We start from the raw sequence: 26,670 nt of genomic DNA on the forward strand, positions 1-26,670 counted from the left end.
TCCGTCTGCTCGGCCTGCATAGTGGCCTGGCATAGTGCCTGGTGCCTCCTTCCTGTTTGATGCGCACTCCGCGGGGGAGGTCCTCCCTGTTCCCCTGCTGGTGCTGCGCTGCGCTGCCCGTCCTTAAGCTGGCGCGGCGGAGCTCCTGTCGGTGCTGGTCGCGGGTAAGCCATTTCCCCTGGACTACCTTAATGAGGGAGCTGTTGACCGCGTCCCGGAAGCGGAAGCGAGCTGAGCCCGGCAGTTGAGGGCGAGTGGTGACGTTTGTCTGGTCGGTGGGCGGCGGTTGCCAGCGGCGTCTCGCAGTTGCCGGTGACGGCTACGGAGCACTGCGCCGCTTTGTTGTGGTGGGCTGGGCTCCAGCCGCGGGCCCCGCGCCCCGCTCCTGGTGAGTCCTTGATCTGCTGCCGCGACTGGCGGCAGCTTCTCGGGGCCAGGTGGGCGCCTTCGGGCCAATCCCTTTGGTGCTCCAATAGGTAGGCAGCCCCCTGGGCTCTGTCGGTCCCGGAGAACGAGCAGCGAGGTTGTTCTCTGGCAGTCCGAGCGCGGGGCAGTGTCTGGGCCGGGCAGGGAACTCTCTTCTACTGAACTGCTGTTTGGCGTTGCTTTCCCGGCTTTGAGCCGGGATGACAGAGCTCCTAGGGAAGCCCCGACTGTCCGTACCACCGATAGAGTGCTTTCCTAGCCCAGTGCCTGGCCGTTGGCTGTGGGCAGCGCACAGGGGGAAAGTCGGGGCCGGGTATGTGTTTTCTCTTTTCCGTTAAAACAAGGGCGCCGGACCCTAAGTAGGACAGCCAGTCAGTGTTGTGTCTCGGAGAGTGCCTTCCTCTCTGTTAGGTAATTTTAGAAGGTGGAAGCTGGTAAGTTGTATTAAACGGTGTTAGATTTTCAGTGGATCTCAACATATCTATTTATATTTAGTGAAACTCTATCCTATCCCCTTTGCTTGTTACTTTTCTAAACAGCTGTTACAGAACAGTGACTTAAACAGCTGATATATGTTAAAGCTGTTATCTTCTTAAAATTCTATGCCTTAAAAAAGTACTGCTAGTTTAGCTTGATAAATTCTGGTTACACTAGATGGATAGGCAGTTAGTCTCTTCAGGGCTCACAGGATATCAGGGGTTGCTAAAGCTTAATAAAAGCCTCACTGTTTCTCCAGCTGCTTTATTTCTGAAATGCAGAAGATGAAGAAGTACTTGGATTCTGTGCAGTAGAATGATAACTTGGGAGCTCAGTGTGGATGTGCTTAATTTGGTGAAGGCAACTCAGGCTGTGCAGAGCTCCTGGCCTTGCTCAACATGGGGCCCACTTGATAGAGCCTGGCTTGTTTACTGTGGGACCTGGCCAGATTTAAACCTGTTTGGTGTGTTTGTGGAGTGCTGCATCAAATCTAAAAAGTTCTCTTAGAACTAGAGATGCTTTGGATGCAGCATATATGTGTTCTGCAACGCATTTACTGTTAATGCCCTTTTGGCTACCTGCCATTCAAGCTGACCTCTTGCTAAAACTGACCTCCTTCTGCATTGTGCCCTGAACATTGAAGGAATTGACTGGCAGTTGGTTTTAGTGCAGTGTGGGAATTTTTGTTGTTTGTTTGTTTGTTTGTTTTTAATCTAACAAGTTTGGACAATGTTAATTCTCAATTATGCAAAGCAGTTGGCTTATATGAGTGACTTCCTTTATGTACTTTGGAATATATCTTTGTACTTACTTATGAACATAATGTAAAACTTGTTTTTTGGGGGGCTGTGCAGTTACTAAATCTCATTGTTTATATAATGAGCTTCTTTATGTCTTACCCAGGTGGGAGCCATCTCTTAAATAAGCTAAGAATACAGCCAGTGATGTATTCTTCATTTTACTAAATGGACCAGTCTTGCATGTCTGTTTTCTTTACTCATTTAGTGGGGGGGACATCCTGAAAATCTGGGAAAATTCAGCCACTTAGATTACAGAGGCTTTCATTGTGGGGTAGTTTGCTTTAAATTCTGAAGGGCAGAACTCAAATGTGAGGTTCTCAACTCAAGTTTCAGTCAGGGATTATAGCTGAGTATGAGAAAACAACTCTGAAATTGGAAGGTAAGCAAGAAGTGCCCCATTTCAGCAGTAACTATGATGTTGCAACAAATTGGGGCTTTAAGCAAATTTTTGTTTGCCCCTTTTTCAGGATTTTAGGTGGGTGTTTCTGCAATGTGTTCTCCTAAGTATTTTGCCACCTTGTATAGAAGGTGGAGTGGCTTATCATGTTGACTGGGTTATGCACACCCTTTGGAAATTAATATTTTATGGTTTGCTAACTAGATTCCAGTATGTTTCAGGCCTATACGTATGATTTCTCTCTGTAGTGGACAAGAAACCAAAATCTGTTTTTTCCAACAAAGCTGTTAAGTATGCAATATGAATTTTGCTTATTAAAATGCAAGAATGTTTATATGGTTACTAAAATGGGAAATTGAGTTTAACTTAGTGTAAGACAGACAAAATAGAACCAATAAATAACATTCAGTTTTGCTAGCAAAATATTTTGTCATTAATCATACTGTCCTTGCAGACTGTAGAGCTTCTGGACTGTTCTGCTTGATTTTGTTCTTTTATGTAGCATGTTATTGCTGATAAGATAAAAAGCAGCATTCTGTCTGGAAGTCTGTCTGGACTCTCTTTTTCAGGCACAAATATTGCAGAGTGAGATGCTTCCTAATTGCCACATGATACGTGTTTTTAAGTAGGCCATCAGGATAAACTAAAATTCAGGCCAGTATTGCCTAAAAATAACTCTAAAAGTTGTGCTCTTTCTGGAAGCAAACCTGCAAAGCACATTTTCTAAACCAAAATATGCTGTAATAATTAATTTGTGAAGACTCAGCCTCAAATAGTTTCACATTTAATTTTTGTTTTCCAGATTCTTCTGAGTTGTACTTGAAGCTGCCAAAATGGTTCTAGCAGATCTTGGAAGAAAAATAACTTCAGCATTACGCTCGCTGAGCAATGCTACGATTATCAATGAAGAGGTATGTGGGTATGCATATATGGTAGCAGTAACGTTTAGAAAACAAAGTTGTTTTGGAAGTCTGATAAGAAGCTTGAAGTAGGTTGATGTTAACCTGAGGATTGTTTCTTCCTTCTAGTAAAAATCCTAGCTAGAGGATTTCCAGCCCTAATGGCTGTACTTAGGGAGATCAGTGTTCTGAGGTGGTGGCACTGAAAGAGGCAGTATATGCCTCAGTTTGTGTGAGTAGTAGGCCATAAGACTGAGCAGACCGCTCTGATTTATTTGTGTGCCTGCAGCCAGACTGTGGAGATGTGTTCTAGGCCGCTGAAAGCTGTAGAACGAGGGGTGTTTTGTTTGCTGCCTTCATATTCAAGCCAACGCTGTGTGAAGTTCTGGAAACATTGGGCTTGGTATAGTGTGGTTTGTCTTTTTTTAACTGAGTTTGAAATGAAGAATATTTTTCTATTGCATGGACTGAAAAGCGAGATGGAAAACTAACTGATGTGATGGTTAGGAAGTGCCTCTAGGTAAATTGCTAGAAATGCTTTTCAAGTAGGAATGCAGGTGGCTTAAATTAACTAGTCTTATCAAGACTTGTAGGAATGGAACTTGTGCATAGAGAAAAGGCTTTAATCAATCTTAAACTGGGAGAGAAGTGAGTCAAGTATAGCCCAATTATTTTTTTTCCAGCATTAGAAGCTTTTCTCCTGAAAGAGCTGAAGTTGTGCGAATGAGACCATTTATTCAGCTTCTACTGTCAAAAAAACTTTTTGTTCAGGACACTTCCTTCATTTTAGTAGTTGAAGCATGTTTGCTTAGAAGTACCACTCCAGGGTATCAGTGCAGCTTCTACTGAGAATTGCGATAGAAGTGTGTCCATCTTGCATTTAAGGAGTACTTTTGTTTCCAGAGATTGTGCTGTGTTAGGAAGTTGGTTTGTGGATTTGTTACAGTTGTTTCTGAGAATACACATAGGGCAGTTTAAGAATCTTGCTACCATGCAAGCTACTGTTCTTTGTGCAACAGAAAGCATTCTCTTACTTACAGTGTGCAAATAACAGATCAAGAACTCTTATTTTCACAGTTTTCACAGTATCATCAGGGTTGGAAGAGACCTCACAGATCATCAAGTCCAACCCTTTACCACAGAGCTCAAGGCTAGACCATGGCACCAAGTGCCACGTCCAACCTTGCCTTGAAGTGCCCCAGGGATGGCGACTCCACCACCTCCCCGGGCAGCCCATTCTAGTATTACACTTTCAAATTTGAATTGCATGTAGAGAGGAGCAAATATGTAGACTTTTTTTGGTGGCAGTCAATATAATGATAGGATTGCACACGTTTAATTTGTAAAAGCCTTGATTATCTCTAAAATGCACTTGAAGACTATTATTTTGAACTAGTACTGGCCTAGTCAATCCTTTGTATTGTAAAGCCATTTTTCTTTTATGCTCCAAAGGTTTTAAATGCTATGTTAAAAGAAGTATGTACAGCATTACTGGAAGCTGATGTTAACATTAAACTTGTGAAGCAGCTCAGAGAAAATGTCAAGTAAGTGAAATAATCAAAATATACTGAAGTGCTAATGTTTGTAAAAACTGTAATATGGTTTTGTTAGATACACCCAGCTTAACAGGAAAATAGTGTTTGAACTAAATATCTTGCCAGTTCCATCAAAAGAACCTCTTAGGTTTAGCTGGTTGCTTACTGCTGTTTGCAGTAGTTTAAAACAAACAGTTGCTGTCATCCATTGAATGGTATATTAAGTTTTGTTACTTCCTAGACAGCTTAACTCCATGTTCTGTGGTGGGTACAAATTAATCTGTGTACATGACCAGTACTGTTAACTTGGCTATTTTCACATGAGTAATTCAAGTAAATGCCAATCTGAAAGGGTATGTTTCAGAAACCTGTTTTTTGTCCTCCATATAGAAGTAGGATCTCTAGTGCATGACTCTTAAATACATCCTATCTGAAAAGGCAAATGATAGTGCTGTTCCAGTTGCAAGGACTTAATTTATTATGAGGTTTAAGTGATCCTGTAAGTTATGCTGAGTGTTTCATGGTTTTCCTAAACTCAGGTCTGCAATCGATCTTGAAGAAATGGCATCTGGCCTTAACAAAAGAAAAATGATTCAGCATGCTGTCTTTAAAGAACTTGTTAAGGTAGGACTTGAAAATTGAGTATTATATCACCTTTCTTGTACAACTTGGTCTGTGGAAGCAGTGTAATAGCAAACTAAGCTTTAAGGTTGTGAGGTACCTGCAATTACATATTCTGTTGTAAGGATTCTTACTATTGCAGACAGTAGCATTCTTCTGATGGAAACAAACACCTGAGCATGTCTCAGACTAACTTCAGTTTGAGCTTCAAGTTCAGCTGTTGTTACTCTTCAATTTCAATTTAAAGATGAAATAACAGTGTAGTGCTATAACCTTCTGGAGTTGGTTTGTCCCAGGTTCTGGAGCTTTGATTGTCTCAGAAACATACCTTTGCTATCCAATTGAAGATTTATTTGAAGTACTTAAAGCTTTGCAGATGTGTTACGTGACAGTCCAGCAGTTCATGGAGCATTTCTTCACTCTTCCTGCTTGGTCAGAGCGGTGGCTGGGTATCAATGTTCTCTTTTTCTGACTATAGAATAGAATCATGGAATAGGATCAGCCAGGTTGGAAGAGACCTCCAAGATCATCCAGTCCAACCTATCACCCAGCCCTATCCAGTCAACTTAGACCATGGCACCAAGTGCCTCATCCAGTCTTTTCTTGAACACCTCCAGAGATGGTGACTCCACCACCTCCCTGGGCAGCCCATTCCAATGGCAATCACTCTCTCTGGCAAGAACTTCCTCCTAACATCCAGCCTATACCTCCCCTGGCACAATTTGAGACTGTGTCCCCTTGTTCTGTTGCTGGTTGCCTGGGAGAAGAGACCAACCCCACCTGGCTACAACCTCCCTTCGGATAGTTGTAGACAGCAGTGAGGTCACCCCTGAGCCTCCTTCAGGCTAAACAACCCCAGCTCCCTCAGCCTCTCCTCATAGGGTTTGTGCTCCAGGCCTTTCACCAGCCTTGTTGCCCTTCTCTGGACACGTTCCAGCACCTCAACATCTCTCTTGAATTGAGGGGCCCAGAACTGGACACAGCACTCAAGCTGTGGCCTGACCAGTGCTGAGTGCAGGGGAATAATAACCTCCCTTGTCCTACTGGCCACAGTGTTCCTGATACAGGCCAAGATGCCACTGGCTCTCTTGGCTACCTGGGCACACTGCTGGCTCATGTTCAGCCTACCATCTACCAGTACCCCAGGTCCCTTTCTGCCTGGCTGCTCTCCAGCCACTCTGTCCCCAGCTTGTAGCGCTGCTTGGGGTTGTTGTGGCCAAAGTGCAGAACCCTGGAGCGAAGCTGGAGGTGGTTAGATTCAGACTGGATGTGAGGAGGAAGTTCTTCACCATAGAGTGGTGAGAGCCTGGAATGGGTTGCCCAGGGAGGCGGTTGAGGCCCAGTCCCTGGAGGTATTCAAGGCCAGGCTGGATGAGGCTCTGGCCAGGCTGATCTAGGGTATGGTGTCCCTGCTCAGGCAGGGGGATTTGAAGTAGATGATCCTTGTGGTCCCTTCCAACCCTGACTGATTCTGTGATCTTGAGCAGTGATAGTGGAGTAGAGGTCATGTTTCTGTGTTGGTTGTTACACTCATGCCCTACCACCCTGACTTTGGTATTGATGTTAGAAAGAAATGCACACTGCTGCAGAATTACTATGCATAACACCACATACTATAAATAACTTGAATGTACTGTTGCTGCTCATTGTAAATTAGCAAGCATCTAACCCAAATTAAGACTAGAATATGCAAAAATCAGTTTGTTCTACTAAATATAAAACTATAGGGACCTACAACTATAGAGATATGCAACTTCCATTGTACATTGTTCTTTAGCTTGTAGATCCTGGAGTTAAAGCGTGGACGCCTACTAAAGGAAAGCAGAATATTATAATGTTTGTTGGCTTGCAGGGAAGTGGTAAAACAACAACTTGTTCAAAGGTAACTTGCATCGAATCTGTGTGTGTTGCATTGGTTTTTTTTCCCTCGGGGAGGTGGTGGTAATTTGACTCCTTTAGTAGGATTTTTCTTGTTCATCTGTGCTGTTAGTATTACTAGGAAGATGCCCGATACAGAATAGGGATAGTTTTGATAGGGGCTTCTGAGATGAGGTGGATATGCAAAGTAAGGCTGCTTTGAGGTAATTTATGTCTTAGAACTTCCTTTAAGACTGTCTTTCAAACTAAACTCTTGATGAAACAGTATTATAGACAATAGAAGTTATTTCTATACTGTGCTTTCTGGGTTTAAGACTAGTACCATAAATAGACCCTGTCTCACTCCATTACCTGTATGGGGCAACCAGAAGCTGGCCTCGGTGTTAGATATGAATGGATGATGTGAAACCTCTTCCAGTCCTGAACTCATTGAGGAAAATTGGATTTGTATTATTAAGGCTGAAAAAGAATCTTCTGAAGTAACCCTGAAGCCATTTATGATTGTTGCTGGGAAGAAAATTTACCCTATGGAAGAAGACTGATTGATCTTTGTTGCTGCTCTTAACTATTTGATTGTGAAAGTCACATAAAGGCAGTATCAAATATATCACTGCTGATTTTCCTATGACTTTCTTAGTGCTCCTGTAGACAGGCCTACGTTTTGGAAGTTTATCTTAGATCAATCAAATGCTCTGTGTATTTACATTGTACCTGTGAAGCTGCATCTTGCAAGAGACTAAGGATTTCATTGCTTTAAACCATGTCTTTGCAATGGAAATATCTTTGTTCCTTGAACTACAGAAATAAATTGCTGTGGAAGTTGTAGCTGTTACAGTACTTAAGTACCTACTGCTGAGAGAAACAAAACACTACTCCTATCTATAGTTCTAACATCAAGCAGAATCTGGGAATTAATAACATGGAAACTGAAGCTGTTTACAGTCATGCCTAGCTCGGGAAACTCAAATCAGAGACACAGTCAAGCAGGCATTTCATCTCGCCATTAATCACTACTTGTAAATCATACTTTGCCAATTAACAGATGCTACCATTTGATACCTCTACAGTGTAATTAAGGGGTCTTAGTTTTAGGAGGGCTGGATTGACTTTGTGCCCTGTATGTACTTCAGTGACTTAAGCTGTTACTGTCTTGCTTTGTAGTGGGATTTTGGTCTAACTACTTGTTTTGGATTTCTTTTCACAGTTAGCCTACTTCTATCAAAGGAAAGGTTGGAAGACATGCTTAATATGTGCAGACACATACAGAGCAGGTAATACAGTCTTCAGTGATACAGTTCTTTAACACTTACAGACTTTAAAAAAAAAATTTCTTGATTATACCTCTCTTACAGGTGCTTTTGACCAGTTAAAGCAAAACGCCACAAAAGCAAGAATTCCCTTTTATGGGAGGTAAGCATCTTCCAGAATCACTTTGGAGAATGATTCAGCTCCAGTAATGTATTGCTCCTTATTGAACACTTCACACTAAGCCCTATTCAGTGTTGCCTAATGACATAGATTTTATTACAATATTTGCTTTGATCAGGTGAGACTTTTCTCTAGTTCAGTATACAGCCTGCCAGTAGTTGCAGGTAGGGATAATGTAAGAATACATAAGGCACCTGGGTTAATTCCCTAGAACATTCTCTTGGGCGAAGGCCTATAAACTGCTCTACAGACACATTGGGATTTTCACAAAGCATCTTTGCAGATTGGACCCTTAATTTTTATTGTCAAGCAGGGGCAGCATTGAAACTAAAATAGCTTTTCCTGAAGCTTCACAGGAGCTGTGCTGTCTAGGTGTTTAGTTAAATCTTTCACAGAAGGGCTGGTAGAACTTAATGCAGTCTTCAGCAAGGGTCCTTTGTGCTGCAGTTCACTGAATGCTAAGGACAAAGGGCTTAGGAAGACATTTTTAATCAGCTCTTGCTTGATGTAAGAGGAAAGTCCTACCTGAAAAACAGATTTACAGTTAAGTGATGAAAGTTTGAATCTGGTCTCTTGAGGGGAAAAAAGAATCATGTATGTGTAATAGATGTGTTTCTCCTTGTGATCAGTTACACAGAAATGGATCCTGTAATTATTGCCTCAGAAGGTGTTGAGAAATTTAAGAATGAAAACTTTGAAATAATAATTGTTGACACAAGTGGACGTCACAAACAGGAAGATTCTCTGTTTGAAGAAATGTTACAAGTTGCTAATGCCATAGTGAGTAGTTTCAAGAAGCACAATAGCTTCTGTTACAGTAATTTGTCTACAATTCATTTATCTCATAGTTTTGTATGTGGCTTTTGCTCCTCTGGAATATGTCATTGCTTTCACCCTTAGATTAGATTAGAGATTACAAATGGGTATGAGTAAAAATGGGCTGATCACTGCTTGATAGTTCTGTAATTCAAGGGTAACTAGACTACTGTTCCTGCTTCAACTTTTTTTTAGGATCTGTGCATTGCTGAACTAGATAAGAGAGCCAGTCTGATGTGGTTTCCTCTGCTAAATTTTCATCTTCTGAAACAAGATGATTGGATAATTTTGATATGTAAATGAAGCTGGTGCTGCTTGTATGGGTTTAACAAGTCTGATTCTGTGGTCTTGCAGAAAGTGTCATATTGTCCTGCAACTCCAGCTATTGGATGGAATGGATGTCTTACAGCTCTTAATGTAAAACCAAATGGAAAACATTATTAGCTATTAGTTGCTTGTTGCTGAATTGGTAATTAGTTTATTGGCTCAGATACTTGCTAAAATGGCTTAAGTAATAACTGTAAACCTATTAAACTCTTAATGTTGTTGTAGATAAGTTGGATAGTAATACAGCATCAGTTTTCAAATAGTCCTTTTGTGTTAAACTGCACGGCCCTTACATACTGTTACTGGAGTAAGTTCTGCTACTGATGCAGTGCACAAACACTGTTGTAGAAACCAGGAAATTACTATTTACTATATCGTGATATCTTATTTCTCCTAGCAACCAGACAACATTGTTTATGTGATGGATGCTTCCATTGGTCAAGCTTGTGAAGCTCAAGCTAAAGCTTTCAAAGACAAAGTAGATGTAGCTTCTGTTATTGTCACTAAGCTTGATGGACACGCCAAAGGAGGTGGTGCTCTTAGTGCGTAAGTATTGTGGTATAACAGCACATAAGCAGCCGTGAAACATCTTAGTGTCTCACAGAAACCTGCCTGCGAAAGTGCTGTTGCCACACTGCATAGAATCTGGGATTTGAGTCAGTAACAAGTATATTCTTATCCTACTTCTGGTGGATAGGGTCACCCATTGATATTTAACATGGGTCAGAATCGGGTATTACAAGGCACTTTCGGTACAGAAGTGTGTATTGTCACATGTCAGACTTCTGTCTTCTGAAATCAGCAGCAAGCAATTATTTGCTGCATTTTGCATATCAAGAGTTTTTACCAAAAACACAATTTTGAACTCAATGGGTACAGCTTACCTGAAAAATTTTGCTTCTCACTTAATAGCCAAGACTTTTTTTCTGCAAGGGGCAAAGAATTCTAGTCATATCCAATGACTTTAAAACTGCAATGAAACTCAAACTTCTGTATTGCCAGTGTCTAGCAATGCAGTAAAAAATGCCTGCAGTCATACCCTCAGGTTCTCTTCATGGACTTCCCATGTGCTGTACCTTGACAGGCTCTACTGACTAGAATCACAGTATCACAGTATCATCAGGGTTGGAAGAGACCTCACAGATCATCAAGTCCAACCCTTTACCACAGAGCTCAAGGCTAGACCATGGCACCAAGCGCCACATCCAACCTTGCCTTGAACAGCCCCAGGGATGGCGACTCCACCACCTCCCCGGGCAGCCCATTCCAGTGTCCAATGACTCTCTCAGTGAAGAACTTTCTCCTCACCTCGAGCCTAAATTTCCCCTGGCGCAGCCTGAGGCTGTGTCCTCTCATTCTGGTGGTGGCCACCTGAGAGAAGAGAGCAACCTCCTCCTGGCCACAACCACCCCTCAGGTAGTTGTAGACAGCAATAAGGTCACCCCTGAGTCTCCTCTTCTCCAGGCTAAACAATCCCAGCTCCCTCAGCCTCTCCTCGTAGGGCTGTGCTCGAGGCCTCTCACCAGCCTTGTTGCCCTTCTCTGGACACGCTCAAGCATCTCAATGTCCCTCCTAAACTGGGGGGCCCAGAACTGAACACAGTACTCAAGGTGTGGTCTAACCAGTGCAGAGTACAGGGGCAGAATGACCTCCCTGCTCCTGCTGACCACACCATTCCTGATGCAGGCCAAGATACCACTGGCTCTCTTGGCCACCTGGGCACACAATGTTACATTTTGTTTGATATGACTTACATGATGGCATGTCAGACTAGTCTCCAGCTACATTTGAATGGTACAGCTTTTATGAAGCTGAGATGATTTGTCTAAATGGTCAAAGTTAACTGACACCAGCTTGATAAATCACTGTCTGACTTCAGTTTTAAGTGTTAGTTCTTAAACTGCCACATTTATTTTGTGGTTACTTATAGCATAGTGAGGGAAAACTAAACTTCAGAGCAAAATGGGAATGTCAAAAGCTTGTTGCAGTTGTCACACACTTGTATGCCTTAGGTCTGTTCTGTTTGTTCTATGCTGAGTTCATCTAAAAGCTAGTGCCACTGGTTGATTGGTGAAAAAAAGTTTCTGATTTTTATGAAGTCTTAAGTCAGTTTGTATTTCCCAATGTTGACAATGTCTGTTGTAGGAGGGTACCTTAAAGAAAAAATAATCAATGTCTGTCTAATCTGACTCTTCAGAATATAGTTGAGATGACTTCTTTCTTTCCTCTCATGTTTCTTAAACTCAGCAATGAAACTAAGCAACTTCTAGTTCTGCTGAATTTTCAAAGCAGAATTTGTATTTTAGAAAGTAGTAATTAGAGACACATCTTGTTAGCTAGTCACAGAGTCTCACCCAAAATGCTTGAGGAGTAAGAAAAGTACTTCAGAGAGGATGTATTGTGTTGATGGTGCCTAGCTCATTATATTAATAGATGGTACAAAAAGGGTGGTTCTTGAGACCATTTCATGGAATGTATTTTACTGCAGAGTTGCTGCCACAAAGAGCCCTATTATTTTTATTGGAACTGGTGAACACATAGATGACTTCGAACCCTTTAAAACACAGCCTTTCATCAGCAAGCTTCTTGGTAGGTGCTATGTACAATTGTACTTAAAAGACATTTTAAGTTGGATATTGAAAGTCAAAATATGATTTTTCTTTAATGCTAACTTCAGAGCTGGTTGGTTGGTTTGTTTTCCAGGTATGGGTGATATTGAAGGATTGATAGATAAAGTAAATGAGTTGAAACTGGATGATAATGAAGCACTCATAGAAAAGCTCAAACATGGTAAGTTATTCCCAAGGCCTGGATATTGAGTGTCCTGCTGTGACCTAATCATGGCAGACTCTCTGCGATGTTGATCACTGAGCTAGTTTGCTATGTGTACAGATAAGTAACTCATGTATAGTGAGGCAAGTAAATGGAGCAATGGCTTGTGAGTGATAAGTCTGTCAACTACCATCTAAAATGGTTTAGCCATGTTAATAGATACTTATTTATGTACTTATCTATGCAGTGTAGTATTTATCAGGTAGATGTAAAGAATAATTGAGGAAGGGCAGTAAGACTGAAATTACCAGTGTGAATTCTGCTAATCCTCTTTTTTTTGTTGTGCTCCAGGTCAATTTACATTAAGAGATATGTATGAACAATTCCAAAACATCATGAAAATGGGACCGTTCAGTCAGATCTTGGTTAGTACTCTCAAAAATGATTTTATCAGACTTTCATTTGATAAACTTCTGCTGTGAAGTTAAAACTGGTTTTGGAGTCTCTGCTTGTTTTTCAAAAAGGTGAAATGATTTGTCTGCTGCAGTATGTAACTACTGAAAGAATGCTTAAAGTTAGCTTTGCTCCTTCTGACTCAGCTTTTGTTTTCCATTTTTAAATCAGGGTATGATCCCTGGGTTTGGAACTGACTTCATGAGTAAAGGCAATGAACAGGAATCAATGGCAAGGCTAAAGAAACTGATGACTATAATGGACAGTATGAATGACCAGGGTAAGACAAACTTGAGCCATTGTTTTTTTTTCCATTATTGGGCAAGCTTACTTGACAGAGACCTTTTGGAAACCAGTTGGACATAAGGCAGCATCTACCATGATGGAAAACGATGAGGAGCATTTTTCCCTGTTAAAATGGCAAAGAGTACATGTGTCTCAAACTCTCTGAATAAGTAATTATTTAGAGGTACCTTAATAATTCCCTGTTGCTGCTCTGTCTTGTGTAGAATAGAAGGAATTTTAAAGCATTCTGTTGCAAAAGACTTACTAGAGTGGTTTTCTTTTTCATACAGTAACTACAGCTTAAATTACTGACACTATACTTGCAAATTAAAAAGCTACATTCAGCTTACCTGTCATTGCTATTTTTCTTTCCACCTACCTGCAAATTTATTTGGTGACTGGTCTTTGAAATTCTTCTGAAACTCTTGCAGGAGAAGTGTGCTCTTACTTGTGCTAAACCCATTAATATGGTTTAAGACCAACTGTGTTGAGAGCATAATTTATTCAGGTATCTTTTTCTATTCTGATGATTAACACATGAACATAACAGCTTCTCAGTACTGTAATATTCTAGAGAATACCTCCATGTAAAAATCTGTATTGTTGCTTTTAAAACTAGTTTTTTTTGTCCTCTGGCTTAACTAGATTCCCAAGAATGAGAAGTTTTCTGCCACATAAAACAGATTTTAACATCAGTAACCGAATGATTTTTTTTTCTTTCCCATGCTGTAATTGCAGAGCTTGACAGTACAGATGGTGCCAAAGTATTCAGTAAGCAGCCAGGAAGAATCCAAAGAGTGGCAAGAGGTTCAGGTGTTTCTACCAGAGATGTTCAGGAGCTTTTGACCCAATACACTAAGTTTGCACAAATGGTGAAAAAGATGGGAGGCATCAAAGGGCTTTTCAAAGGTAAAAACCAACCAACCAAGCCCCCAAACAAACACATTTATTAACTCAGTGGGGAGGTCACTTGATGTGTAAATAGAGAGGATGTGTGCAAATGTCAATTAGATGTTGACAGAGGAGAGAGTAAGTTGCAGGTCATAATGTTTGAAGTCTTTTATGTAGTTGGTAAAAGCCAAGCTGTTTTTCATTATGCTGTAACTTAGCAGTGGAAGTTTTGCTTTATTAATATAGACTTTATTACTAGTACAATACTGACAGTTCAGTCTGTTACGGGGGGTGCAGGGACCAATCCTTAAAGTAATTCTAAGTGGCAGATGTAAGGTTTGAATTGAGGCCTTGGATGGGTTCGAATTGAAAATTAGCAGGTAAAAATATGTTTTATTTTTAGCCTCATATAATAATCAGTTGTTTTAAGAATTTTCCTTTCTCTTTCTTTTTTATTTTTTTTTAAGGTGGTGATATGTCAAAGAATGTAAACCCATCACAGTTGGCCAAACTGAACCAGCAGATGGCAAAGATGATGGATCCAAGAGTTCTTCATCATATGGGTATGTGTTGGCTTTTTACAACTTCAACACAGGACTCCCAGTTACAGTGAAAGAACTTGAAATGTAAGATGAAATGAGAATGTGTGTATTATATATACAGTATTGCATCTTTCTGGGCTTTCTAAGAAGAACCAGAAAGTTTAGTCTATGTGTTGTGAACACTTTAGATTAAGCACTGCTAAGTACAGTCTCTTTGTTTGCATTCAACACTCATACTGAGCATTTGGAGTGGTGTCTGATAAAAGTGATGCAAAAACTTGAAACATAATCATGGTAAAACAAATCTATTTCTAAACTTCTAAACTTTCCTTCCTTTCCAAGCTTTGCCTCAAATTTGACAAGAGCATCTTTAAATAAAAACTCCAGTACTGGACCTTTACTAAGCAAATTGGTCATTCCCTCAAGGTTTTTTTTTTCCTCTGGGTCATTCTAAAACCTACATGAAGCCTGGAGTTTTGCAGACCTTATTCCCAGTAAATGGGAACATACTGGGAAGGAAAATGTTCACCAGACAGATATTCTTTAGTTTTCCTCAAATCTTTTCATCAGATGGTAACTTCTTTTAAAAGCTTGGAATATGTTTTCAAATATGTCCAAACTGTAGCATCAAGAGATTGAGAAGAAATATTTTAATCCTGGCTTTTAGTTTCTTTTTTGCCTTTAGAGTTTCAGCACTGTGTAAATTAGTTTTGAATTTTGGACATGAATTACTCAGTTCATTTTTGATAGCTATGTAAAATTTACTTGACAGTTTTGTGCTTTTGCCACTTGTGTATTATTGAAATAGTGTGTGTGCTGTTATGAGGCCTCAGAAGCAAGATAGCTGCACTTCAGAGTTAACACATCTATGTTCTCACTTATTTTCTGCAGGTGGCATGGCAGGATTGCAGTCAATGATGAGGCAATTTCAACAAGGTGCGGCTGGGAATATGAAAGGCATGATGGGATTCAATAATATGTAAAGAAGCCTTAATAAAAATGGACTTGATTGACTCTTCATTGCGACTTCAGTGAACAAATTCACTTTCTTCCTTTTTACAGTGATGAAGGGAGTGGTCTTTTGAAATCTTATTCAGGCTTCTCAGTTTCTACATATAATTTCTGCAAACTATTTTTGCTTAAATTAGTTCTTCTCCACTTATACCTGATGACACAAAGAGTAATTCAACTTAAAACAAAATCATGATGTAAAATTTTAATATTTAGAGACACTTTTTAATTGTTTACATCAACGTGACAGCCATTATATTTGTAAACAACCCTGGTCTTCAGTTATAGTAACATAAAATGTCACAAATATACTGTAAAATAAATGGGCGGCTGTAAAGAAGGGAGTGACTTGTTTCTTGAGTTCTTTCACAACTGTCCTCTATCATCATGTGATGAGATTCCCTTTGTTTTGTTTCTAATGACTGTTGTAACTCTTGTTTAGCACATGTACTATAAGAGTAAGTCAATGTCTGCAGACTCCTACGGAGTCCACACAATTAATGTGAATCCAGCTGGAGACCTTTATTGCTGGTTTTGCCTCTGCTTATATAGTCTTGAGCATAGAGCATATGCTTAATCATCAGCATAATCTAGGTGAATGCAGCCCCACCTTTTACATACATCATGTCTTGTTTTTCCCTGTGCCAGATGTCCTGCTATCTTTTTCTCTCCTATGGGAGGCATCCTGAAGCTCATTGTTATTCTCTATTGCATCACATTCCTACACTTCCCCCTTTTCATTTTACAATAAAGGTGACGTTTATCAACTATGCAGGGCCCTTCACAAAAAGATAACAAGTCACTTTAAACATTACTATACAGAGGACCAATTAAACAACTGTTCCCATCTTTGCCAATGAGTGCATCTAACCCTTCAGCTGATACCAAAGGTGGATGCTTGTTTCGCTGAAAAGGATGGCTGAAAGCTTGTGAAATATCATTTGCTGGTTGCACTAACCCAATTCATTAAGCATGGTTAAAGCTTGTGCAAAAATAACTCCTACCATACTATCAGGATAATGCAGCTATCATCCTATGCATGCACACTTCCCCTTGTTTATTTATGCCTATGGGTTACAATCATAGATGTGCTTGATGTCAACAAGGTTAACAACACCCATATCTCAGGGTGCATTTCAATTCCTGGCCACACTGTCTGCATGGTCATCTGATGGAGACTTCATCTCCTTGCCAAAAGCTGGCTGGATGTAACAAGCTGGCATCCATGGGAGACATGTAGGCAGCACAAACACACACATTTATTCCCTGCACTAACAGATCTTTTGGCCTTTTCTAGGATGAATCTCTGTGTGCTGTATCTAGACAATTTTCCCTTTTTAAAAAAGCCAAGGGTGTTAGCATAAGCAAGTGTTAAGTGTTACCTATGCTGCAATGTTACGGAGAAAGCCACTTTTCCAGAGTGATGGTATATTGTGTGCTGTGGAGGCAGGTCTGTTACCTGTTTTAATTTCTAAGCATACAACTGCATAGGCACGATGGTACGTTTCAATAGCTGCAGTGGCCTGTTGCAAGCCATGTTTTTAAAGTGTGACCTCTTTTAATGTATTTGCTATAGAAAGCTAGCATCTAATCTAGCATGCTGCAAGTGAAATCTCAGCGTGTGTGAAAACTGAATCCAGTAATCTCTGACAGTGTATTGTAACAAAACCTGTTCCTTTCTTTTAAATCTTGACATGATCCCTATCCTAAAGTACTACCACTGATATAAAGAAAACACCCCAAAACATCCTGTAATATCCCTGTTCTAAACTCTTGTCCTTAGTTATACTAATGATAGAAATCTATAAATTCAAAACTATGTTAAAGTTAAACCATTGAATCAATACTGAGGAAAAAAAACACTAAAAAGGTGTTACATTACATAGAGCCCTTTTTTGAAATGCCATGGCATACAGAAAAAAAAACCCAACCCAAACCCTTTAAATCAGTCAACCTAAAAGAGACACTATACACTTAAAAACATATCCTATTAAAATTACTCCAGACTTATTCCCATTATGATATACTTTGCTGTTCTCTCCCTGTAGATAAAGAACAGTGAGGAACGCAGTATAGCTATGCAGATAAGCAGTTGTTTCCTATACTTAAGAGAATCTTCCTATCAGGCTGACAGGTAAACAGAGATAATTTCTGGTGCATACTAGGTGGAATTCTGCTTGACAGGAGAACAACAATTTTAGAGAGTATGGGTTTTCTTTCTTCTTGTGTGTGTATCCTGCAGAGCACAATATGCAGAAGGAAACACTAACACCCTAAAAGAACAGAAACTCGTGTTCTATGTGTTCTCTCAGTTTGATGTTCTGGAGGCTTCATTGCATCAAGCAGTTGAGAAAGGCCAGCACTGCCAGCAACAGCCATGAGTACCAACTCTGCCACCACCATTTTCATGTGCGAAGCTTCTTGTATTCCTCCTTCATGGGTTCTCAGCATGTGTGGCTGAAAAGTTTTCTCTGGCATAGAAGAAGCTTGAAAAACTAAGAGGAAAATCACCTTCACTGGAGATACTTATAAGGTTGAGCTCTGTCTTCCTGTGTGTATCTCACTGAAAGGTGTTCTTGATGCTCAGACAAGTTAGCTGTGTGTGGACGCACGACTAAAGTTCATTGGGAACTGGAAATAGGTAAGGAGTGGTTGAAGGTCAGTGGGCTTGTAGCGTGGGGGAAGGCCACTAGGGGGAGCTAGAGGACAAGCGAGAAACAAACCAAGCTCAACTCTGCTCTGAGACCCTACCTTTATCTTACGGCGACTTCTCTCAGTCACCCTTTTATCTGGTTGCAGGATGTTAATAAGCGCTGACAACCAGCGCACGAATAGATAAATAGGCTTCTGTTGCGCGTTCAGTTGTTTAACGGATGGTTGACAAAAGTCATCCTTCACCAGCTGCGATGTAACCACAGAATCACAGAATATTAGAGGCTGAAAGGGGCCTCAAAAGATCATCCAGCCCACCCCCTCTGCCAGAGCAGGATCACCTATACCACATCACACACGAAGGCATCCAGGCGGGTCTTGAACGTCTCCGGACACCCCTGCTGGGCAGCCTGTTCCAGCGCTCCGTTACCCTCACAGTGAACAACATTTTCCTCATGTTTACACGGAACTTCCAGCTCTCAGCTGGGCCAGTGGAACAAACCAATTATCTAACTAACACCTTTTCCCTGACTACTGGGAATAAACGTTATGTTCTCACTCAAACACATCCCGTGGGCCGAAGCTCCCATGGTTTGCATTTCTCTCCTGTTCTGTGGCTTATCTTTCTTGTTCAAAGGCCTGAGTCACGGTACTGAAAGGCTTAGCAGCCTTGGCTCCTCTTGAGAGGGCTCCTATATCCTGTCAAGTATCTTCATGTGCTTCTCAAAATGCTCTTCTATTATTTTGCAGATTTGTACGTACATCATCTTCGTATAATGTTGCATTTCCCCGACACATCAGAGAACCTTTCTCCAGAGAGAGCATGTTTGCCTCTGGGTGTAAGCACCACTGTGTTTGGTAGCGCGGCCGCCTCTGGTCTCTTCCTCATCTCTCTCCCGAACCCGGTTGCTGCTGGGCTATGGAAAGAAGATAAATGGAGGCTGGCAGCGGCTCTGTCCTACTGCCAGGGAACCCCCGGACCAGCCCCGGCAAGGCACCCGATGCGCCAGTACAAGGAGAGACAGCAGGCGGCGCCCCAGCAGGCGGCGGCGGGCTGCAAGCACCGCCCCGGCGGGCGGTGTAACGGGCGGTGCCGCCCGGCTCCTGGCCTTCCTGGGCCGCGGCGGGCCCGCTGCCGCCCTCCCCCGGCGCCGCGGCGGGCGGGAGGATGGAGCAGGGGCTGTCCGCCATCACCCTCTACTGCGCGCCCGCCGCCGGCACCATGGAGCCTGAGCAGGTGAGTGGGGCCGGATGGGGTTTCTTCCCGGCCGGGCCGCCACGCAGCTCAGACCGGGAGGAGGCCGCTTCCGGAGGAGGGCGAGGCCTCGGGGGCCGCGGCGGCGGTGGGGCGGGCGGCGGCGCTGGGGTCCGGCCGGGGCGTGGGTGGTGGCCGCGTCGCCTGGCGGTGTGCGCGACCTGAGGGAGCCCCTAGCGCCCGCCGCTTCTCCGGTACAGGTGGTGGGGGTGTAGGAGGCCCTGGCGGTGGGAGACGGTCGGTCAGTCCTTCCTTCGGTTTGTCTGTCCGTCCGTCCGTCCGTCGGTCGGACCTTTCTTCCAGCGCTCTGTAATTACAGCGAGCGTGGCGGGCACGCATGTCTCGGGTGTCTCCTGTGCAGCGGCAGGTAATGCCCATTACAAACGAGCCTGATAAATATTAAATGGAGACAAGTTTCCGTGCTCTCAAATTCGCGAAGGCGTTGAAGAAGGCCAGGGACGCCAGTTCTTAATTACAGCCTCACCCAGCCAGCTGCCGTACCCATCGTAGGGACGTCCCTCCCAGTGACCGCGGCCTCATGCGGAGTGTGTCCCGCACTGCACCTTTGCTGGCTGCTGTGCCTTTTCACGGCAGCCTATTCTGAGGCTGTCTTTTCTTACAGCTGTCCTCTGGCTACTATTTCGTTGTCTTCTCCTTTAGGAAGGTTCACCCAGTTCAGTTCCACTTGAAACCCAAGTGTGGAAAGTCAAGCAATAAGGAAAAGAATTCTCCGACAGGCAGGCAGGCTAACACGAGTAGAAATGTTTCTCATTAACTGGCACTACTACTTCATTGCAACTGAATTGTTCACGTTTCTGAGAGGGAGAGTGGACATCACAGACTTGGGCATAAGCTCTCCTATGAATACCAGAGCCCCACAGATTAAAAGTCTCTCAAGTGGACAGTCTGCTCTCCCTACCACTTCTTGCTTTTCATCTTCTGACACCCTCGATGAAACTTTACGTTGTTGCATCACCTAGTGTTGGCTTCTCCGGTTCTCCCAGCTCACCTGCAGGCATCCTGGCACACGTCACCTCTAAACTGTAGTTTATTTGTTTTGGTTGTGGACTGAAATGCCATTGTGCTGGGTATTGTACGAACCTTGTCAAAATGTGTCCTGCTCTCTCTGTTTCTGGCCCAAAGGTCAGATAAGAGGGTAAATGAGGAGCAGCAGTTTCAGGTGCTGACTTCCTGACAGGTGAGGCTTGGGTGGGTGCCATAAAGCCATTAAAAATTACAGCAGGCCCGCTAAAGGAAAAGGAAGCTACTTTACGCTGTTCATGGAGTTCCTTTTGCATGTTAGCTAGTGTGGAAGTGCAAGGGAGAAGAGGAGGCTCAGGGGTGATCTTATTACTGTCTACAACTAACTGAAGGGGCATTGTAGCCAGGTGCGGGGTGGCCTCTTCTCCCAGGCAACCAGCAATAGAACAAGGGGACACAGTCTCAAGTTGTGCCAGGGTAGGTATAGGCTGGATATTAGGAAGAAGTTCTTCACAGAGAGAGTGATTTCCCATTGGAATGGGCTGCCCAGGGAGGTGGTGGAGGCACCGTCCCTGGGGGTCTTCAAGAAAAGACTGGATGAGGCACTTAGTGCCATGGTCTAGTTGATTGGATAGGGCTGGGTGCTAGGTTGGACTGGATGATCTTGGAGGTCTCTTCCAACCTGGTTGATTCTATGATTCTATGATTCTAAGGGTGAATGGCCATTGTGTCTAGTAATTACTGCAACAGAAGCCAAAGTGAGCACTTCTGTGGTATGAGGTTAAAAGAAGTGCTGAGTCTTTCAAGACCCATGTATGTATTGGAGGGGGATAAACCTGTGGAGGAAAAAAATGAAGTGGCAACCTGACTAAAGCTGTGGACTTAGGGGGACAATCTTTGTAATAACCCTAAAAGAAGGTCACAGGTGTAGAGTCTGAAGGAGGAGATACTGTAACATTTCCGCTGTAAAGTCAATCTAGCTGATACCTCCAGAACGGAGCAGCAATGACACAGTTTTGGGAAAGATAGAGTTGACTTTTGTTGAGGTCGTGCATGTAAAAATTAAAAGGACAGATGCTCCAATGATGACTGAAATGTGCATCCAGGCATGCTGACTAGGTAACAACCAAAGCAACAGCTGATATGCATGATTTATGAATTTAATATTTTGGGATGCTTTAGAACCAGATTACTAAGGGAAACTGGATTCAGGGTTCTTTGATGAATCCTTATTTTCTAAAATTACTGCATTTCTCTGAGACTTTGTACCAGTACCAGCTATAAGGAGCTGCTTACTGGAGGAATCACAGTATCACCAAAGTTGGAAGAGACCTCATGGATCATCAAGTCCAACCCTTTACCACAGAGCTCAAGGCTAGACCATGGCACCAAGTGCCACGTCCAACCTTGCCTTGAACAGCCCCAGGGACAGCGACTCCACCACCTCCCCGGGCAGCCCATTCCAGTGCCCAATGACTCTCTCAGTGAAGAACTTTCTCCTCACCTCGAGCCTAAATTTCCCCTGGCGTAGCTTGAGGCTGTGTCCTCTCGTTCTAGTGTAAGTGAAACATGGGATGGGTGTTCAAAGTATGAAACCCTGCTTTTTAAACTTTAAATATAAGCTTTTTTTTCTAAGTTAAATTATTCAAAGCGTTTGAGTTAAATGACCCAAAATCAGATTAAGAGACTGTGCCTTTAAAGTAGCTTTAAGGAGAGGCTCGTGTTGCTTGCTGTTACTATTCAGAGTACTATTTGTGGTGCAGTGTTGCAAGAAACAGTGCTCTTCAGCACTGTGACTAAACATGAAAAATGGCATCATTGTATGATGCCAATAAAAGAGTGTGAAATGCTCATAAAAGACTGGTTCTGTGGTGCTTTTTTTGGTCCAAAAAATGCATATCCGAGTCGCAGTAACTGGCGCTTGCTTATGTAGTGCAGCAAAGAGCACTCCTTGAGCTTAGATTGCTTCACTGTTTTCAGTATTTGTGGTTTTAGAGCTTTATTGTTCTCTTCCTGCCTTGTTCCCAAGGCTGAAACACAGCAGAGAGTGTGCTGAGCCCTGGACAGTCAGGTTTGGTTTCCTACATGAAAATGTAATTCTGCATGAAAATGTAATGTTGTTTCAGCTGAATTACCCTACTGAAAACTTGGCTCTTGATTCTGCTCTGCCCCTCCAGGAAAATGTCTGCAATGGTAGCTGAAGAAATGCTAGGGAAAGCTGAAATGACTTGCAGTTTTGAAAAGCAGTGGTGCGAGGGCTGGGAGAGAGAGATGATGGATGTGTGCACTCCTTCTCCACACACTGTAGAGCTCGGCACATGATCTTTACTTTCCCTCTCTCCTCTCTGTGGGCACCAGAAAAATCTCTGCCTGGAATGAAGGAAACCATTCTCTCCCCACGGCCTCCTCCGGCTCCTCTCTGCTATGCCCACTGGCTCTCCTCACTAACTCAGACTGCATTGTAAAGATAATTTATGTAATGTAGCATAAGAGATGGGAATGGTGATGCTGTGCTTACAGTGTTTATGGGATGTCTTATGACTATGTGATAAAATCATCTATCTGTGGAGACAATTAAGGTTGCATAGGCAAGAAGCTGAAAACTGGAATGTTTATGCAACCTGAATTCTCTGTGCAGAATAAAAGGATGTTAGAGTTTGGAAGAGACCTCCAGAGATTGAGTCCAACTCCCCTGCCAAAGCAAGATCCCCTGTTACAGGTCACACAGGAACATGTCCAAGTTGGCTCCACAATCTCTCTGAGCAGCCTGTTCTGGTGCTCCTTCACTCTCACAGTAAAGAAGCTTCTCCTCATGTTGAGGTGGAACTTCCTGTGTTCTAGCTTATATCCATTCTTCCTTGTCGTATTACCACATGCCACTGAAAGGAGTGTATTCCCTTCCTCTTCACATCTGCCTTCTCTTCTTCTGACTAAACAGTCCTGGTTCTCTCAGCCTTTCTTCATAGTGGAGATGTTCAAGTCCTTTAATCATCCTCATAGCTCTTCATTGGACTGTCTCCAGAAGATCCCTGTCTGTTTTGAACTGGGGAGCTCAAAACTGGGTAGAGTATTCTGGATGTTGTCTCTCTAGGGCAGAGTAGAGGGGAAGGAGCATCTCCCTAGACCTGCACACACTTTTGCTGATGTACCCCAGGATACCATTGGCCTTCTTGGCCACAAGGGCACCTTGCTGTCTGTGTACGCACATCTCATTCCTTGTGTTATGGTTTTAATTTACATGAGCTCATGCCTTTTTAAAAGTCTTTGTGGAACATTAAAAACATGTGGCTGGTGTTTCCTAACTTCTGGGGCCTTCTCTGTGTAATAAGTGTTTTCCAAACAGTTTTGTGCATTAGATGCAGTAATAGCTAAAAGCTCTGACAAGGTGAGGGCTCTGCTTTGGTAGATAAATACAAAATCATACTAAAAATTCTGTGGCCACACAAATTATTGATTGCCCTTTGAATTAGAACTATGTTTTTTTAATGCTTGTGACCCAGATGCTGCTTTGTAGTGTACAGCAGCTGGATGAACAAAACCAGACATTGTACTTCTTTTATACGTCCTTAGCCACAGATCTCAGTGTTGTTCTTTAGCATGGTCCCTTGTACTAATTGTGATGGCTGTTGAAAGCTCACAGAGGCAGATTCCTTGCTACATCTTTTTACAGCTTGATCCTGGCTCCTTAACTATCTTTCATTCAGTTGTCTGTTGTGCTACAGGTGCTAAGCTTGCTACAGCCTATGGTCTGCTTGATTAATTTCACCAGATAATTAGTTCTGAAACCAGCAGTATTTTTAAATGCTAAGGCTACGTGCTCATCAAATTCTTTTGGAACAGATGTTTTTGATACCACATGCCCATGCTGAAGTCAAAGTACTTAATCTTTTGTTGTTTTTAGTAAAGGCATCGCTTTTTATTTGTCTGCAAACAAAAAAGCTTTCAATCATATCCTTTCCCTACAGCCAGTCTCTCATAGATATGCAATTCATACACTTGTCATTCTATTTTAAATATCTTGGGATTTTTTTTGAGGGGGAACTTTGCCAGTTGCATACATTTGAGGTAATGGTTTTGTTTTTTTTCTTTATAGCAGCTTGCAAATGGAGAGGGAGGCTTTGAGAATGTGGAGCTGGGTGTCATAGGAAAGAAGAAGAAAATTCCAAGGAGGGTTATCCATTTTGCAAGTGGAGAAACAATGGAAGAATATAGCACAGATGAAGAGGAAGATGAACAAGAGAAAAAAGACCTTCTGCCACCTGTAGATCCTGTAGGTATTTTCCTTGATAAATTGATACTTCTGGTTTACTGGGCAACTACCCTCATTTAATGCTTTAATTCTTATGTCACAAATCTGATTTAGTTTTAAAGATTCTATTGACTTGGCCCTAGGGACTGAGAAATCTGTGAGAAGTATTCCTGATAAATTTTCTGCTGGAGTCCTCCTCTAAAATAGTCCTATTAATTAGAAGTGGCTTTAATTTCTTCATAGGTTTAGTCTGTCCACTCCCAGCATTTCCCTCTCTAATAATATTAGCTCCATGTCTCCTTGGTTCATACTATTGTTTAAAAAAAAGTTGAAGGGAGGGATTTGTTTCCTTATGTTTGGTGATAGCAGAGAGTTGAACCTGTTATTTAGTGTTTCCATACCAGCAAAAAAGAGTATAGAAGGAATTAAAAACAGGTGACTTGCAGAAGTAAAGAAAAACTAGTTCATGATATATGAAAAACAAGTTTCAAAGGCCCTGCCTAGTCCATGTACATAAAGTTTATCTGTGTTGGAAGCTATGAAGGTTTTGCTTTACCCTTGATTGGAGCCTTCATTTGTTGGTCTACCTTCAAGTGGAGTTTCAGCAGTAAAAGCTGTCTCTCATAGTGCATTGAAATACATTTCCCTTTCTGTCAGTGGTTCTGGATCTACATTTAGAGGCAAAATGAAATACATAATCTGTTTTATTTTGTTGCCACGCCTGACAGTCGATTTTGTAGTGATAATCTATTTGCAAAGCTCGTAGCTGTGCTCCTCAGCACTGCCAATAGCAGCTCCCTGCCTTCTGGCAGTCAGTCACAGAGATGATCTGCATCCATCTCTTCATCTCTCCAAGCCCCCAGTCTCATGTTTCTTTTATGACTCCCCCCAGGAACTGATGCCCTGACCAGCTCTTTACTCTGCCCTCATATGACAGTTCTCACCACACTAAATTGAGTTTGCAGTCCTTTTGTCCTTGCCTGCTGCCAGGGCTCACTTCCTGACCCTCCCCAGGCTTGGTTGCCTGTACTGGAGATGTAGACTCCAGAATTCACTGGGTCCTTCTTGATGTTCTGGAGTGCAATCAGGTGGCCAGAGTCACTGCTCTGTGCAGCAGCTGGTCCTGTCTTGTCACACACTGGGTGCATATGCCAGTGTAGAGATGCTTGTTCTCATGCTTCAGGTCTTTGCATGCATAGAAACTGGTGCCCTGTTCCCTACTTGACATTGTTGTTGAAATGACTTCTGCACTGTCACTTGGGAATCTGTCATTAAGAAATGTTGTGTTTGAAACTCTACTTACTGTTCATCAGTAAGCTCTATGTTTCTTTATATGAGTATCCATACTTGGAGACCATGACTGTGTTGAAAGGACTGCAGTAAAGAGTTTGGGACTGTCAATCAGGTGGGGTTATTTTCCCCTTTGTAAAATGAATTTATTTTGAAGGAAGGGACAAAAAAAAAATAAGTTGGTTTGAGAACTAAGCTGCTATGAGACTATGAGAATTCAGGTGGGCTTAGGGTTCTTAGTGATTCACAGGTGAAGCTGCTGCATTTCATCTTGGCTGGATTGATGGTACTGCTATCTCTTTCCTGTAAGGCAGTTCTTACATACGGCTAGAAGTAACATTAGCCTGAGGGCAGGTAGGGACATCATCAGTATAGAATACACCTGAGTTTTATAGCCTGGAAGTAAATGTATTATACTCACACACAATGAATAGATGTTAAGCTGCCTTGCTGGGTGTTGGTTGTCTGCCTAAGTATCTACTCAAAGTGCAGGAACTGTGAAACTTAACCTGAACATTACTGTGATGTTCAGTATCTTCAGAGTTAGATCTGTGCCCACTAGGCAAGTCATGCCAGATATCCTTGGATGTGGAAGAGATTTCCCTACCCCCCCATAATTAGCAGGGGACCAAATCCATGTAGTTTGTGGTGCCATTTCCTATCAATAGAAGAGTTGCACTGTGGT

At 42.3% G+C, this 26,670-nt stretch overlaps 1 protein-coding gene across 4 annotated transcripts in view; it reads left to right on the plus strand.

The window, feature by feature from the left end:
- The first annotated feature begins 26 nt into the window (after window positions 1-26).
- The window catches only part of LOC135178197 (signal recognition particle subunit SRP54), a 35,724-nt gene continuing 9,080 nt past the window's right edge, over window positions 27-26,670 (plus strand). Inside the window, exons 1-16 of one of the 4 annotated variants that reach the window (XM_064148868.1) lie at window positions 27-164; window positions 2,903-3,011; window positions 4,452-4,543; window positions 5,074-5,158; window positions 6,933-7,037; window positions 8,238-8,304; window positions 8,386-8,443; window positions 9,091-9,241; window positions 10,002-10,150; window positions 12,093-12,193; window positions 12,308-12,394; window positions 12,728-12,801; window positions 13,001-13,109; window positions 13,853-14,023; window positions 14,473-14,568; window positions 15,439-15,898. In XM_064148868.1, coding sequence (XP_064004938.1) covers window positions 2,934-3,011; window positions 4,452-4,543; window positions 5,074-5,158; window positions 6,933-7,037; window positions 8,238-8,304; window positions 8,386-8,443; window positions 9,091-9,241; window positions 10,002-10,150; window positions 12,093-12,193; window positions 12,308-12,394; window positions 12,728-12,801; window positions 13,001-13,109; window positions 13,853-14,023; window positions 14,473-14,568; window positions 15,439-15,530 — 1,515 coding nt within the window. In that variant the 5' untranslated portion in view covers window positions 27-164; window positions 2,903-2,933 and the 3' untranslated portion in view covers window positions 15,531-15,898. Of the gene's footprint in view, window positions 165-225; window positions 389-2,902; window positions 3,012-4,451; window positions 4,544-5,073; window positions 5,159-6,932; window positions 7,038-8,237; window positions 8,305-8,385; window positions 8,444-9,090; window positions 9,242-10,001; window positions 10,151-12,092; window positions 12,194-12,307; window positions 12,395-12,727; window positions 12,802-13,000; window positions 13,110-13,852; window positions 14,024-14,472; window positions 14,569-15,438; window positions 15,899-19,266; window positions 19,448-24,539; window positions 24,717-26,670 lie in introns of those variants that run through there. The other 3 variants (XM_064148858.1, XM_064148878.1, XM_064148873.1) reach the window with 3 other exon arrangements.

Source organism: Pogoniulus pusillus, chromosome 1 (assembly GCF_015220805.1).
Source record: "Pogoniulus pusillus isolate bPogPus1 chromosome 1, bPogPus1.pri, whole genome shotgun sequence".
NCBI lineage: Eukaryota > Metazoa > Chordata > Aves > Piciformes > Lybiidae > Pogoniulus > Pogoniulus pusillus.